The sequence below is a fragment of the Ammospiza nelsoni genome, chromosome 1 (genome assembly GCF_027579445.1).
Source record: "Ammospiza nelsoni isolate bAmmNel1 chromosome 1, bAmmNel1.pri, whole genome shotgun sequence".
NCBI lineage: Eukaryota > Metazoa > Chordata > Aves > Passeriformes > Passerellidae > Ammospiza > Ammospiza nelsoni.
The window spans coordinates 153,225,631-153,241,327 of NC_080633.1; the positions used below are offsets into that span (position 1 = coordinate 153,225,631).

Below are 15,697 nucleotides of genomic sequence, written 5' to 3' on the forward strand. Positions count from 1 at the left end.
TAGCAGCCCTCTCCCACAAGGAAGAGCGCAGGCTCCAAGGCCAAATCCCATCTCCATTCCCAGCGGGGTCACGGGCAAGTCAAGGATATTTATGAGCTATTGAAGGCAAAGACAATCCCAGCTCTTTATCCATCCCCAGGAAGAGATTCCAATGGCCCTGAGATGAAATGCAGGAATTTAACCCTCCTTTAGTCCCTCAATTTGGTCTATCCTTTTTATTTTCCAGCCCACAACCTACAGCCCTGAGCTTGGAATACAATCCAGGCAATTTCCTTGCACACAAAACAAGAGTTAATATCTGGAATATCTGCAGAACCATCCAAAAATCTCCTTCAAAGTGTGTATTTTTTTTTTATTAATTCCATATATTTTTTATTAGAGTATAAGAAACAAGATGGAACATACACTTCACTTATACTTAGGTTAATATATTTAAAGGGATGGATGCTTCTTTATCCCGCTTATCCTGTTACAATAAAGATAATACACAGTTACAAATCTCACAGATAGGAATTAGTAAAATCAGCATTTCAGGGAAACCACCTCGGATAATCCAACAAAGCTGAAATAAAGCATGCCAACTTTTTTTTAAATTTTTCTGCAACATTTTATTGGCTTTGTGTATTTTCATTTGATGGAACTGGAGGATTAGGGCTGGCAAAAAGTGCTCCCATGGAAAACGTTGGACTTGGGAATCCTCACAAGCCTTTTATTTCTCAATTCCCACAATCAGAGAAAAGCTGGATGAATTAAAACCTTTAATCTTTCTCTGCTGATGACGACTCTCTGCTTTGGGTGCATTTATTTGGTTTGAGGCAGCTCATCCGCCTTGCTTTTGGAGATTTGGACTTCAAAGTTCCTCCACCAAGTCTGGCAGAAGCCAGTAAGTGGCAGGACCAACCCAAGGCTTCGCTTCCCTGGGCACCATGGGCATTCCCAAAATGCAAAACCAGGCGTTTCTGTTCCCATTCCTGTTCCACAGCCTCAGAGAGGTGTGGAATAACTCCTTCAGGATCAAGGATCCAGAGCCACCTGCAACCCAAACAACTGACACCAACCAGAGCAAGGGAAAGAGCCCCAAACCTCCACGCATCCAGATGTGCACCACATCTGCTTTTTCCAGAGGGCACGGATCCTATAACTCATCCCATGGACACACGGACATCCCCACCAGAGCTTCCCACAGGGGTGGTGGGACCACAGCCTCCTTTTTTCACAGCAAACAAAGTCCCTGGGAGACAAATTCCTTCAAAAAAACCCCAACTTGAGCAAACCAACACCAGTCCAGGACATCCTTGGAGCAGCAAAGTGGATCCTTGGAGCAATAATCAAACAACAAATCAATCATTTGTTCTCTTGCAGCAAGGAAGTCACCTCAGGTTTGTGGTTTCCAAAAGAAATTTTTCCCTTAAAAAAAATTAATTCTCAAAACCAGCTGGAAGAACTGTTTGGTTCTTTGTTTTGAAGTCCTTTTCTTGGGCAAACAGCAAACTCCCAGATCCTGGGTGAGAAACGCTGATGCCACAATGGATTTTGAGCATTTTTAGACAATCCACAAAAAATTCGAGCCCTTGGTGGGGTGGTGGGAGATGGCAGCAGCTGCTGGTGAATTACAGCCTTTTCCAGGATGGAAGCACTGAAAGCATTTTCTCAGGAACACGCTCCAAAGTGGGCAGGAATTTCACTTTAGTTCTTAATTTCCAGTAAAAACTCTTCCAGGATATTTTATGTTTCTAGGGAGCCAAACCTCCTCCCCTCATAACTTCTTGTCTTGTCAGAACAGGTGAATATCTGAGTTTTCTGCTCAGATTTTGATCTCTTAATTTCCACAGTCCACAGAAACACATCCAAAGCACTTCAGGGCTGTCCCACCATGGCCTTTAAATTCCAAATCCAGCATTTGGATCAACAACCCACTCACCAGCCCGAACACTTCATAAATCCCATTGCTTTTCCTACTTATTGCCTTATTAATGATTTTAATTACTTCACCTGCCCATTTTTAGGCCTGGGTTTTACAACAGATGAGGTTCTCACCAAGGTTGTCATTCTGGGGATTTGGAGGCAAAAAATAAAACCTAGAGTAGGACTAGGAATAGTGAGAGTTGGCATGACTGATGAGAAAGTGCTTGGGATTCGACTGTGACAACCTGTCAACCCCCTCCCTCTCTCAAACACGCATGGATCCATCCAAATGTCGTTTTTGCCAGGAAAGGAAATACTGAAAATATCTCTTTTTTCCATATTCTAGATTAGAGTACATGGGAAGGAAGAGACAAAAAGAGAGAGAGGAAGAAAAACTAATCTCTTTGTGAAATTTATCCAACCAACCCTCAGCTCACTCCCCTGGCAATTCCATGAATGTAATTAGTTATTTATTGGGATAAGCAGCCTCTGGATGCTCCTCCCATGAGCCTGGCACTACCAAATCCTTGGCACTGGCCAAGGAACCCCGAGAAAAGAAGGAGATGGCCCTTGGAGGAGACAACCAGGGCCCTTGGAGGAGACAACTAGGTCTTCAACGAATGAGACTGTCCAGTGTGGCATCGTCAGGATCCTCATAAAAGCATGGATGGACATCAGGGCACAGCTGATGGCTTTGAACTTCAGCTCTTTGCTAAAGGTAATAGAGTCCCAAACCAACCCCAAAACCTTTTTGCAGGTGGCCAGAAAAGACAGAGCCTCCCTAAATTCAATGTAGAGTGCTCTGGTGTCACAGCAAGTGCTGAAGGACAAATGAACCCAAAAAACAAGGTTTTGAACCCTTTTGGGAGGAAGGCTGAGGCACGAGGAAGCTGGGGAATATTCATCTCAGTTTAGGAAGTTTTTCCCCAATTTTCCCTGTGCCCCACGTGCATAGCAGAGGTTTGTGGGGCACCTCAGGCCCCAAGGTCCCAGGAGGATGCTTTATCCAAAGGAAGGCACATCCAAGGACCAGCACAAGTGATGCATTCTTCCCAAATTAACCCCTAAATTGCAGCTCACATCCCACTGACCCATCCCTCCTGTTGGAAAAGCTGTCATTAACATCTCTGTCCCTTTAATTAAAATAGGGGGAGAAGGGAGGGAGGGAAAAAAACATAAAACCACTTTTGTTACCAACATTTCTGTACAACTCTGCAAACACCTTTCATTTATCACTACCTGAAGAGGGGACAGAGGTGGGAACTGAAAGGTTTTGGAGCTTTTGTTTAGGTTTTGACACAGAATAGGAGAAGCAGGTACAAGGCATGGCTAAAATGTGCCAACACCTGGGTTTTGCTGCTAGAAATAGAAGGAAAAAAAGAGCCCAGTGCACCTCTGATCAATCAGTGGAAGTGACAAAGAGCTTGAACTTGACAGTTTAAGGCTGAATTCTGGCTTGGTTTGTGGCGAGCAGGTCCCCAGGCAAGCAGAGTAGGCAGGACAGAAGACAGAGAGGGCAGGAGACAGCTGAGAACTTCTAGGAAAAACCTTGCCAAAACACCTGGGAAGATCCTGGGAGCTGAGGGACAGCAGATGTGGAAGGCTGGGTGGTGAAGTCACCTCCAGAAGTCCATGGGCACCATCAGGCATTGAAGGTTGGACCTTAAGATCTGGGTATGGACATCTTCTCCTCTGACTCCATCACATTTTTCAGACCTGTTGCCCATTCAGGTATCACCATTGTGGTGGTCACCATGACAAGTCCAAAGTGGGGAAACTGAGGCACCAAGTCTTTGTAAAATGCAGATTCACTTCAGAGTATCCTCCTGCCAGGGTAATTGCTCCGTTAGAGTTGACTCAGACCCCAAAACTTGGCATTTATCAGTAAAATGCATCTGGAAGAAGTCACTCCCAAGGGAGGTGGAACAAGCTGGCTCAGAGGTTTTTTTATCAGGAAGGACAGCAACAGGAAGGAGATGGATTTGCTGCTCACGACTGGAAAGGATGTGGAGATGAAGCACCCAAAAGCTGCTCGAGAGGGTGAGGGACCCTCATGCTGGGCACCAACATTGGGATTTTCCATGAAAGAGTTCCTAATCCCTGGAGCAAGGAAACACACACACGTCCCATCCCAGGTAACAACAGGAGCAAGTTTATTCAGGTCTGGCACTTACAGAACTTGGAAGGACAAGGTACACGGCATTGGTTTTCCAGAAAAGTCAGCCCAGGATCAGAAGAAACGAGACTATTTTATAAAAAGAGACTGCAGCTGTGAGGGGCCAGGAATGTGTCTCCCTTTGGATCCTGCATTCCCTCTGCCTCTGCCACCCATATGCTGGAGCAGACCTGGTGGTGCTTGGGGTGAATCTGTTCTCTGCGAGTCCCAGCCTGGTTTAACCAACTTTAGAAATTAGGGGAGGTGGGAGGGGGGATTATTAATAGGTAGAAAAAGCAGAAACCCTTCCAAAAATCATCCACCTTGGCGAAGGAGGAGCGAGAGTGCAGCGGGAGACGTCCACAGGAGGAGGAGAACAAGCTCAGCCAAACCACCCAGGTCCTCCAACTCGCTTGGAAGAGCAAAAAAAGTCTGGGAAACAATCACCTTGGAAGCCTGCTGAGAAGTAGAGGATCTCCTTGCAGACAGCAACAGAGAAGATATTGGCTAACGAGACCCGTGGGAGGCGGCCCTTCCTCAGGCAGCCCCATCACTGGCGAGCCCAGAGGACATAGATGAAGCTGATGAGGATTCCCAAGGCCAGGATGGTGGAGCTGGCTCGGACGCTGCTGGAACCGCTGATGTTGCAGAGGAAGGAGTCGCAGCAGTAAACGGAGGCGGCCGCAATTCCCAGGTTGATCCCGGCGCTGGGGCAGATGGGAGAGCATCCCTTGGAGATGGACTGGCCGGATTTGCCGCCTGGGTTTGGGGTGGGGGGGAGAGGAAGGAAAATAGGCAGGTTTAGAATGTGGTTTTTTCTGATCACCTGCTCTGCAAAGAATTTCAGTGCTGGAAGAGCCAGGTTGGTGCAGGTGGCACAGGGAGGATGAAGTGCTCTGGAGGGGATGAAGTGGTTCTCAGAGACAGGAATCCCAGCCAGCCCATCTTATCAAGGATCACCCCTGATAAGCTCACACAAACACCCCAGAGACCACACAACACCCCAGAGACACCCCTTTGGATTGGTCAATGCTCAGCAACAATAGCTCCCGTGAGGAATCCCAAAAATCCCTCTTGAGCTTCACTCTGGGGCTCCTCAAGGGAGACAGGGAGCACTGGGGAGGCACTTGGGAGGCAAGACTGCATTTAACAGAGAGGCACAGCCCATGTTAAGAGGAAAGAGGAAACCATTAGCAGTGGGCTGCGAAGGGAAGTTTATAAAAACTCCTAGTCTCTGTTTGTGCACATCTGACCCACCCACGCTGCAAACTTGGGCATGAAATTCCCCCACTCCTGCCAGGGAGAGCCAGGATGGGCTCTGGCTCCTGCAAAGGTTCCAAGAGATCTGCCAGAGCATCCTGCCTCCCTCAGCACAGCAGCTGGGAAGGACAGAACCCCCCCCACATCTCTCCAGGCACACAGGAAGGAAACTCACAACCCTCCCTTCCCGCCTCGTCCACAGAAAGTGAAGCAAAGGTTGGGACTCAGGGACCAAGAACCCAAACAGGAGACAAAACAATCAGCAGGAACAGCAACCCTGGAGCTTCCCACACAGGGAGCCTGCAGCATCCTCCACGCTTTCACTTATTCATCAGCAAACTCCCCGCCCCCAGCAGCCTGAAATTCCCCCCGGACTGGCGGGCATCGGTGCAGGCACGTGGGCTTTAACGTGACTCCTCCTGGCAGCGCATCCCTCCTCACAATCCCCGTGGGATGGTCCGACACACTCAGTTGCTAAGCAGAACTTTCCCTTTATTTTTCTTTTTTTTTTCTTCCCCCCCCAACCCTGCCAGAAGAAGGCAAAGCCTCGCTGCAGCTCAGCAGGTGACCCAGGAGAGAAGGCAGGAGGGGCAAGGAGGAGGTGCCATCAGCACTCACCGAGTCCCACTCCGACGTACGTTGTCACGCAGTGGTTTTCATTCTCTCCACACTGGACAGGCGTCAGGCAGGCCCAGTTGGAGGAGGCATCCGAGCAGGAAAAGCAGACGAGCGTGTGGGCTGCGAGAGAAAGGCAAACGTCATTTAGGAGCTGGTGGGAAGATGTCCTAACTTGGAAGTCCCCACCTCTGTCCCACAGCATGTCTCGCATCTGCCCACAGCCAGGTTTTTGGTTTCACTTTTATCAACCTGCAACAGAGGATTTTTTTTTTCCCCAAAAAAATTGGCCAAGCAAAGTGTTCAAGCCTCAGGGAGGCATTTAAAGCTCTTATCTGCTAAAGCTGATACAACCACACAGCCTGGTACTTTCTGTCACCACCCTGTTTGCACCAAGAATGTGCCCAAGCTACAGCTGCCAACTTTAAACCAAACTCCAGAGGAGAAATTTTTGAGGTTTGGGATCATTCAGTCCAGCCATCATGGACATGATATCCCTGCCTGGGGCAAGGGGGTTGGAACTGAATGATCTGAAGTCCCTTCCAAGCAAAACCATTCTGATTTTAAGATGCTGTGACACTGATGGGAAATGCTCCAGGTGTGACCATAGGTTCAAACTTTCCATGACCCGGCTTTGGACACCAAGATCAGGTCATGCTTGAGCTGCAGCAGGAGGTAGAAATGATTTTGCAGCTCAAGACCTGCAAGACCTGCCGGTCCCCTAAAATTACAGAATCGTGGAATCATTTCAGGAAAAGACCTCTAAGATCTTTGAATCCAGCCATTAACCCAGCACTGCCAAATTCCAGCAGTAAACCAAGTCTTTAGGCAACACAGCTGCACAATTTTTTCAACGCTTCCAGGGATGGTGATTCCACCACTGTTCCAAAATTTGACCAGTGAAGAAATTTTTTCCCCATTTCCAAACTAAACCTCCCCCAGAGCAACTTGAGGCCATTTAAGGCTTATCCTACAGCAGCAGGATGGATTAGCTGGCTCCCATCCCTCATCCCTCACAAAAAGGAATGATTGGAAAACAGCATTTGGGGTGGGAAATGGTTGTGGAGGCAGCCGGGACCAGAGACTCAGCAAGGCCACGGGCACTTTGATCTCTGTATTTTACACACAAGAGCATCACATCCACGCTGCAGTTGTTGACCTACATATGCAGACAGATCAGGTCTGCTCCCAGTCTTCCATGGACTCGGGATTTTGGAGCTCCCAGGCAGCCTTTCCACGAGGCACTGCCTTTCCCTTTATTTATGGGATGCAAAACAGAGAGGGGGCTGACTGAGGGTGGGAAGTGCAAGGCAGCCCCATGGATTACCAAAAATCACAGAATGGTTTGAGTTGGAAGGCAGTTTCAGGATCATTCAGTTCCAACCCTCTGCCATGGACAGGGACACCTGGAATCCCACTATTCCAGGTTGCTCCAAGCCCCATCCAACCTGGTCTGGAACACTTCCAGGGATGGGGAAGCCACAGCTTCTCTGGAAAACCTGTGCCAGGGCCTCACCACCCTCACAGGGAAGAATTCCTTCCCAATATCCAATCTAATCCTACTCTCTTTCAGTTTGAACCTATTCCTGCTTGTCCTATCCCTCTCCAGCTTTCTTGTGGGCCCCCTTGGAATATTTTCCTAAGGAACTGAAGCCCTGGAAGAGCTCTCTGAGGCACAGCAGTTACTGACATGGATATTTTGAAGAATTATTATTTGGACAAACATTGCTCAGCATCTGCCCCACTCTGCCACAGGACTGTTCTTCTCATTCCTGCTTCTCTCAGGAAAATAAAAGGCTTCTACAAGAAAAAATGAGAAAAAAAAATAACAATTGCTCTCGGAGGAATGACTTTTGAGCAGCCACAGCCGAGGAGGGGAAAGAAAACAAAATATAATCTCAGGGAAACAGATTAATGTGGGTTAGTGGGAGAGCCTGAATGTTACAGCAGAGCAGCCAAATCTCTGCTTTGGAATGGAAGCCAAGACCACAAACCCCCCAAGCAGGAATTTCCTGGATCCTCACTCTGGAAACAACCCCCACAACAAACCCGGGTTACCTGAGCACGCCAAGGCAACCACCACAACCCACAGCACCGGGATTACAGGGCCACCAGCTGAGTCAACACCTCCAGGAGAGATTCCTCAGTGGATCTCTGCGTTTAGGAGACGAGGAGGAGGATGGGACCAGCCACTGAGTCACTGTCCCTTGCTGGGCCGGCCACAGCTCCCTGTGGGACCTCGGAGTGGAGCCCAGGTCTGCTCCCAAGTCTCAGGTGACCCGTCCCAAACTCTTTTACTTCACAACCACCCCGAGGAGGTGGATTGACTCATCCCAGGAATCTTCAGCAATCAGGAATGAAGTGGATTACAGGCTTCCTGCACAGGACAGATGTCCCCATGTGTGTTTGCTCACTGCACTGAAGGCACCGAGTGGTGCAATGCTGTTCATTTAAGGTTCCAGCAGCAAACGCACCAGAAATCTTTGGACATGACATAAAAGTGCTGTTGGGCATGAAATTCTCTGCCACGTGACTCAATCCCTGCTCCTGCCACTGCATGTCCTACCTGTCCCCGTGCTTTTCATTGTCACACCTACCCATTACCCCTTGTCTTAACAGAAAAAAAAAATCCTTCCAGCAGAGGCAGAGTTTAAGAAAGGAAATATTGAAATATTCAGCCACTTTCTGCCCCCAAAAAAACACCCACTGCAGAGTTAGGAGAGCACAAATAGGCTGAGTGGTTTAGACAAAAGACACAAGAGGGGTTGCAGAAATAATTTCATGCAGCTGTAGACGGAGCAAAGAGTTGGAGCTCAAGGTTACAAGAAAAAAAGGGGGAAAAAAATCACAAGACTGAACAATGCAAAAGAGAAGCCTTGTTTTCACCAGTGGAAGAATTCATGTGTTTGTTTGTTTGCTGCTTAGCTTCTCGGAGGAACAAAGAGCTCCCAAAACAGAACAGGGCATTTGGGGGAATTCCTAGAGATAAGAGGTTGAATCATTCTTGCAAAGACAAGGGGGAAAAAGGCCTTTAAAAGCCCACTTTGGAGCTCGTCAGCACCAGGAAAATGCTGTTGCTTCGGCAGCTTTCCCATTCAGCCCCGATGTCGCTTTTCCATTCTCTTAGGCAAAATCTTTACCAAGATCCACAGGCAAAATCTTTGAGCAAGCTTTTCTGTGAAATCCCCCCAGGACATGCTGGAAGTGTTTGGGGATAAAACCACCTGCAGCAAACCCTTTTGCCTGGATAAAAACTTACTTCTAAAGCTGAAGGGGTTGTGCTTTTTTGGGGGGGGATGAAACCCTTTACTGCCTTGGCCTTGGCCGCTGGAACTGAGCCCAAGCCAGCTGGGCTCTGCCGAGACCCAATGCTTTAATGGCCAGTTGCTTCCCGGATCCCACTGGGAGGGAGGAATTGGAAAGGGCAGCAAACAGCCAGTTTCACCTCAGAAAACAAGAAGGGACCCTGCTTGCTGAGCGGGGGCTGGGAGAGCTCAGAACTCTCCCGTTTGCCTCTTTGTTTGGTTTCTCCCATATGGGAACAATACGTGGTTTCGCACGGCCCCGAGGAGTTTGGAACAGTGAGGGATGGAGTCCGTGGGGAAGGAGGGGATAGCAGGCCTTGAGACTTGGGCAACTTGGCAGCTTAACACACAGCAACAGGAACCGCGTTCTCCCCTGGATGGGCGGCAGCCCTTCACAGGGCATTGTCCCCTTAGGGGTCATCGCGCCCCGAAGGATGCTCGGAGGGGGCAGCAGGAGCCAGAATCACGAGTGGCTCTGCCCTGACTTTGCTCCATCAGCCATTGCCGGGGCTGGGCTGCCTCTCCCCTCCACTCCCCTTCCTTCCCCTCGGCTGCATCTCAGCCCATCCCAGCGCCGTTATCCCGGCTGGCTGCGCCGAAAAAGGGGAGCGGAGCCGGCCCTGCTCTTTGTTCGAGCTGCAACTGGGAAAAGCTCCAGCATATCCACCCGCACAGCCGGAGATGCTCACCTATTCATACAGGCGGGGCAGCCCTGAAGTTCCTGCTCCAGGAGGGACATTGCTGCGAGGCACATCTTGGGAAGACACCCCCGCATCTCGCTCCGAACCATAACGCGGCTCAGCGCCCTGGCCCCGACCCCTTTTCAACCCTTATATCCCCAAAAGACCTCCAACTTCCACAGCCTACCCTCCCACACGCGTCGCTCCCCCAACCCCCAATTTGTTCTCTAACGCAGGTCTGGCGAGGGACCGGGAGACCTGCAGGGCAGGCGACGGTGGTGGGAGCATCCCCTTCCCTTACCTCTCTCCACGCACAGCACCGCGGCCAGCACAGCGAGCAGGAGCGCCTTCATGGTGCGGACGATGTGGCCGGAGAGATGCGCAGAGCGGCTGGAGGAGCGCAGGGCTGGCGGCAGGGCCGGGCGCCGGGGGTGGGGAAAGGGCGGCGGCTCCGCCCCGCGGGCCGGGCCCGGCCCCCGCGCCGCCTCCCCTCTCCGCCTCCCCGGCCACGCCTTGTTTCGTTTCCCCGCTAGGGAGAACCGGGGCCGGGAAAGGGGCGCTGGGAAGTGCCTGTCGGCATGGCAGCGGCTGGCCAAGGGGGAACAGAGCCAGCTTTCCCCTAGCCGTGCCCCAAGAGGCTTTTTCCAGCCCCTTTTCGGGTCCCCTGTGTTTCCCTGAAGGAGGAGACGGGAGTAGGGGGCTGCGTCCATGCTTGACCCCACTCATCCAAGTCAAATCCTTCCAACTCAGTTTATTCTGGGATTCCGTGATTCTCTGACTCCCTCTACCCACAGAACCTGCTGATTTCCTGCCTCCCTTCCCTCCTCCGTGCATCTCCTCTCACAGATCCCCTGAGCAGCACACACACATCGTCCTCCACGCATTCCAAACCACCCCGTCCTCACACATTACCTGTATCCAGGGCTCCCTGCATGGATCTCCTACAGGCGAGACTCCCCCGGATACAGAAGCTGTCCCTGCGTTCAACACCCCCCTTCAGATCTGACCCCTCTGCACGCACAGCCCCCGCTCACGATCCAAGCGCATAAAGAACCGACTCCCCCATCTGTTAACCAGAGCCTAAATTGGATTAGACATACAGGGTAGAGAAGCTTGAATGGCCCAGCAGCTGGGGTGGCATGGGACAGCCTGGGCTGCTTGGCAGGATGAGTCTTCAGACTGTAAATAAGTCCCCTGATGTTGGAGTGTCCCGAATTCAGTAGGTCCCATGGAAATAACTAAATCCTCTAGGAAATGAGCTGCAGGAGGGGCAGTGGGGGAGGGCCCCTGTGAAACTGGCTCGAAGGAAAGCCTGGCAATGGAGGATGAGGCTGGTGAGCCAGCAGGAAACAAGCAGGCTTGACAAACTCTGTGCCACAGATGGGTTTAATTCTGCAGAGTCAGCATTTCTCGGCGAATGCATCTGTCAGGAGAAATTCCGGCTCCTGTCTTGTCGGAGGCATTCAGAGCACTCTGCTTGGGAAGCAAACCAATGCCTGCAAACCTCTGCTTCCCTTTTCTTTCCCGTGGCTCAGTTTTATTTGTCTCTGCCAGATACTCTAGCAGGAACTGACTTCCGAGCAGTTTCTGTGGTCTCATATCTTCCTCTGGAACAGGCTGCTGGGACAAACCAATTACTAAAAAAATGGGAAGTTTCAGCTTTGTGCTAACTTGAAAAAACAATTCAGACACATTTACAAAACCTCTGTTTTATACAGGCTGAGGAAGTAGATTTTGGTTGGATATTGGGAAGGAATTCTTCCCTGTGAGGGTGGTGAGGCCATAGCACAGGTTTCCCAGAAAAGCTGTGGCTGTCCCATCCCTGGAAGTGTCCAAGGCCAGGTTGGATGGTGCTTGGAGCAACCTGGAATAGTGGAGGGTGTTCCTGTCCATGGCAGGAGGCTGGAACTGGGTGATCTTTAAGATCTTTTCCAACCCAGATTTAGGATTTTTATGTTACACTCTCCTCATCCCCAAGATCTACAGCTTCCAGGATTTCTCCAACACTTAAATTTAACATTATCATCCCCCTTTTTTTTTTTTTTTTTTTTTTTTTCCTGGTGAGGGTCTGTCTGCTGATAAGAAGGAACAGGGAAGGACCTAAGAGTCACAGAGGTCACAACCCAGCACCGGATCTGGAGTCAACCCGATACTGCTGGAATGGCTGGGTGGGGACAGCACTAATGACAGGATGCTGCAAAAGGAAGAGGTGACCAGAGCCACCAAGGACCAGTTTTCTGTGGTGGGGATTACACCAGGTGAGGAAGGAAGCCCTTCTGAGAACCTCATGATCCTTTTGCGTCCCTTCCAACTGAGAATATTTTATATTCTCTGGTCTAAGATCGTCTCCCACCTCCCCCCAAGGTTGTTGTGTGGGACAGACTCAACTCAGCAGCTCTGCTGGCAGAGATTTCTGTTCTAGCCCAGCCCACAAAACACTGCCCCGAGTGCTCCAGCCTCTTCTTGCAAGTTTGGAGGTCACTGAAGGACTTTATTTAACCATTGGCTTAATTGTGTGAGTGCAAGGCCAAAAAGTATTTCTTCACGAAAAGGAGGATGAAGCAAGAGAGGCAGCAGGGGTAGAGTCCAGGCCCAGGAATGTGACACGTGCTGGGAAAAGGTGGAGACAGGTATAAAAACACACTTGAGGGAGAAGGAAATAAGGAGGTGGCTGGATCAGAGGGCAAACTGGTGCTGGGGTAAATACTTCATGGCTGTGGCATGCAGGGTACAGTTAAAATCAGGAAATTATGTGTCACAGGACCCTTGATGGGTGGGGGCAGCAGAGATGGTGCAGAAATTAAACCTAGACTAACTAGGCCTGCAAGGGTTTGATGTTGAACTAGACGAGTTAAAGCTTGTAATTGAGGGTCAGTAAAAGCTTGCTCAGCTTCAGGTGGGACACAGAGAGGTTCTGTCCCCACCACGCTTGTGTTTCAGGGTTTGTGTGAGACTTCCTGGGCCTGGCTGTGCACCTGAGAGGCACCAAAACCCCAGAGGAATTTGCAAATGAGACGTTTCCCCTGCCAGTGGAGCAGAACTGCTCAAACAGCTTTCCTCCAATGACACACGAAGGGGACAGAGACCTTTTTTTTTTCCCAGTAATTGCATCATGCTCTGGAGTTGGGAATTGTTCAGGTTTCTTCCAGAGGGGGTTGGAATTGCTCTCACCTGCTAAAACGTGGAGAGGACTGGGAGGATCCTTGCTGCCTCCTCTCATCCCCAAAATTCTCTTTGTCCCGAGCACTTTGCTGCAACAAAGTGCATTTCCAGGTGCTGGCACAGCCCTCAACACTCCATGGAATGCTAGAGCTGGAATTCCATCCCTGGAATCCCTGGAATTCCTGCTCCCACCATCCTGCTGGATGAGAGGCCCGACTCCATATCCCAGCCCAGCTCCATATCCCAGCCCTTCCTCCTCATCCCACCCTGAATATTTCCTCCTCCCAAAGTCCCTCCTGATCTCTCTGGATCAAAGTTGTCCAGGAGACCCTCAGGATCATATTTGGAGCACCCAAGGGTGCTCCAGACATAGATTTTTCCGTGGACAAACCAAGCTGCAGGTTATTCTTTGCTGTCTGTGGTGCCAAACAGGTCACTGTCCTCTATTACACCTCTGCTGCATCTTGTGGGGGAAAAATTGAGATTTCTCTCAGGTAGGCTCTGAGATTCCTGAAAATTCCTGAAGTAAAGGTGCCCAACCAGATCTTTGGGCCACACCATTTATTATATTTTTTACAGATAATGGAATAAAACTTCTCTCTGCCCCCTCCAACCACAACCTGGAGCAGAATTTGGCTGTCAGGTGGATGAACTTTCACTTCTGGCCGACATCCACGTTTCCTTTTCCCTTCTCTCCCCGAGCCTGAGGTGAAAGCGGATTGCTGTCTGGTGAGGCTCAGCTGGTGTTGGAATTCTCACACTTCCTCCTTCCTAAGTCTGTGTGAGTCACCCTCAGCCGTGCTTGTTTTAGGCTTTTGACAGGAAAACAACTGTGACTCTTTAAGATCTTGTTTCCCGGGCAAAAAACTTTAATTTCCCTGAGCAGTCTCAGCAGGGCCCTCCTCAGACTGTGCTCATGGCTCCAGGAACCCCTTTAAGCTCAAGGTTAACCCTTTAGGCCCTGTCAGTGTCCCTGTCTCCAGCCATGTCCTGGATGACCTTGGCCATGTGCTGGGGTTTGTCTCCATCTGTTTCTGGCCTCAGGTTGTAACTTTTAGGGTTGGAATCACTGATCCTTTTGCTCTTCCAACCCAGGATATTTCATGATTCTCTTCTCCAACACTAATCCTTAATTATATCATGTCTATCCCTGTCTCCAGGCCTAATTCCATCTCCTGGGCGAACTCTGGACTTATTTTACAGCCTTTTTTCCCAATCCTGACTTTTTTTTTTTGTACCATCAGAGGTTCTGGACCATCCAGAAAATTTTCTGGGCACCTCCTCTCCCACAACAGGGGCCTCATCTCCAGGTTTTTTGGGGTATGAAGAGCATTTTCAGTCCTTTCCCTTACTCCTTCCACCCAAAAAAATGCACTTTTCTGTGGGCAAGGAATTCACCAGGCTCCAAGGAGGCAGCACAAAAATATGCTGAAGCTGTAGGCAAGGTGATAGACTTATGGAGGTTTGTAGTGGAAATGTTAAACTTGGTGTGAAAAAACAGGAATGGGGATGTGTGGAAGAACCAGAAGAACCAGCAGAGCAAAAGGTAAAAGCAAAGGCATTTGCTGAGTGCCTGTGCTCATTCAAAAGTAGAGAAAGAACAAGCTGACCTTGGACAAGGAAACTCCTGAGGAATAAGAGCAGGGTGAGAGCCATAAAATGCCCAGATAAAGTAAACAAAAGAGCTGGAATATTCAGGAATTACATGTCAAAGGGGGAAAACGAAACAGAAAGTGAGCAAAGACAGTACTGTCTCACCAAAAGCTGTAAAAAACCCAAAATTGGGGGTTTTTTGCTCTGCCTTTCACCTTTTACCTTCACCTTGTGCTCAACTTTAAAGGCACAAAGTGAATTGTGGGGCTTTCATCTTTTTTGGCTGCTGGTGGCACAGAAATGACACAGGACAGATGATCTGGGCACACCCACACCGGTGCTTGTGACCCAATGAAATCCACAAGGAAGAATGTGAAAGGCAAAACCCACTTTCTCCAAGATTTTTTATATTATCAAATATAAAATCTCTTCTCCCCACAGATCTCAAAGTGGGGAGTTTTATTCCTCTGGTTTCCTGTGACTGCAGGAGGGAGTTTCTCATTCCCAGGAGCAGTGTCTGCTCGTTATCTAATTGCTGATTAACATCAAATTCTGCATCCTGGAGCTGCAGGCAGGTCCCAGGTGAGCTGTTGTGAGCGCTGGGCACAGAGCCAGGGCTTGTTCCTGCCTCTCCTGGACCAAGGAAAATTGTACCCCTGGCACCCCCAATTCTTTGTGTGGAATTTAAGGATTTGCCTGAGTAAGGAATCGGCTGGAAAATGGGGAAATCATCACTCCTGTGCAGAGCTCTCTCCACCTTCTGCCTCAGCATTTCTTTAATGTTGACTGAAATCCTGGGACCCCTGGAGCTGGGCATCCTTTGGAGTGAAAAATTCCTACATGGAATTGCTTTCCACATCACTGGAAGAGCTTTGGGTCACTTTTGCTGTTCAGCCTTTGTCCTGGAGCAACCTGATCTCATGGAAGAGATCCCTGCTCATGGCCAGAGTGGTTGGAATGAGATCTTTTGGTCCCTTCCCACCGAAACGAGATCTTTTAGGTCCCTTCTCACCCAAAACATC

The 15,697-nt window shown here is 49.7% G+C and overlaps 1 protein-coding gene across 1 annotated transcript; it reads right to left on the reverse strand.

Moving 5' to 3' along the window:
- Positions 1 to 344: 344 nt before the first annotated feature.
- Positions 345 to 10,452, reverse strand: LOC132074804 (lymphocyte antigen 6E). Its single transcript, XM_059474833.1, has 3 exons — positions 10,222 to 10,452; positions 5,939 to 6,058; positions 345 to 4,819 (listed from the first exon to the last, which is right to left on the reverse strand). The coding sequence occupies exons 1-3, from the start codon at positions 10,271 to 10,273 to the stop codon at positions 4,611 to 4,613; spliced, it is 381 nt and encodes a 126-aa protein (XP_059330816.1). The 5' UTR covers positions 10,274 to 10,452; the 3' UTR covers positions 345 to 4,610.
- Positions 10,453 to 15,697: the final 5,245 nt, after the last annotated feature.

Excerpts from the sequence above, each read along its gene's own strand:
- LOC132074804 (XM_059474833.1), bottom strand. The coding sequence starts at position 10,273 with ATGAAGGCGCTCCTGCTCGCTGTGCTGGCCGCGGTGCTGTGCGTGGAG. Across the intron at positions 6,059-10,221 it reads GGTGCTGTGCGTGGAGAGAG|CCCACACGCTCGTCTGCTTT; the intron begins GTAAGGGAAGGG and ends TTTCTCTCGCAG. Across the intron at positions 4,820-5,938 it reads GTACGTCGGAGTGGGACTCG|GCGGCAAATCCGGCCAGTCC; the intron begins GTGAGTGCTGAT and ends CCCCAAACCCAG.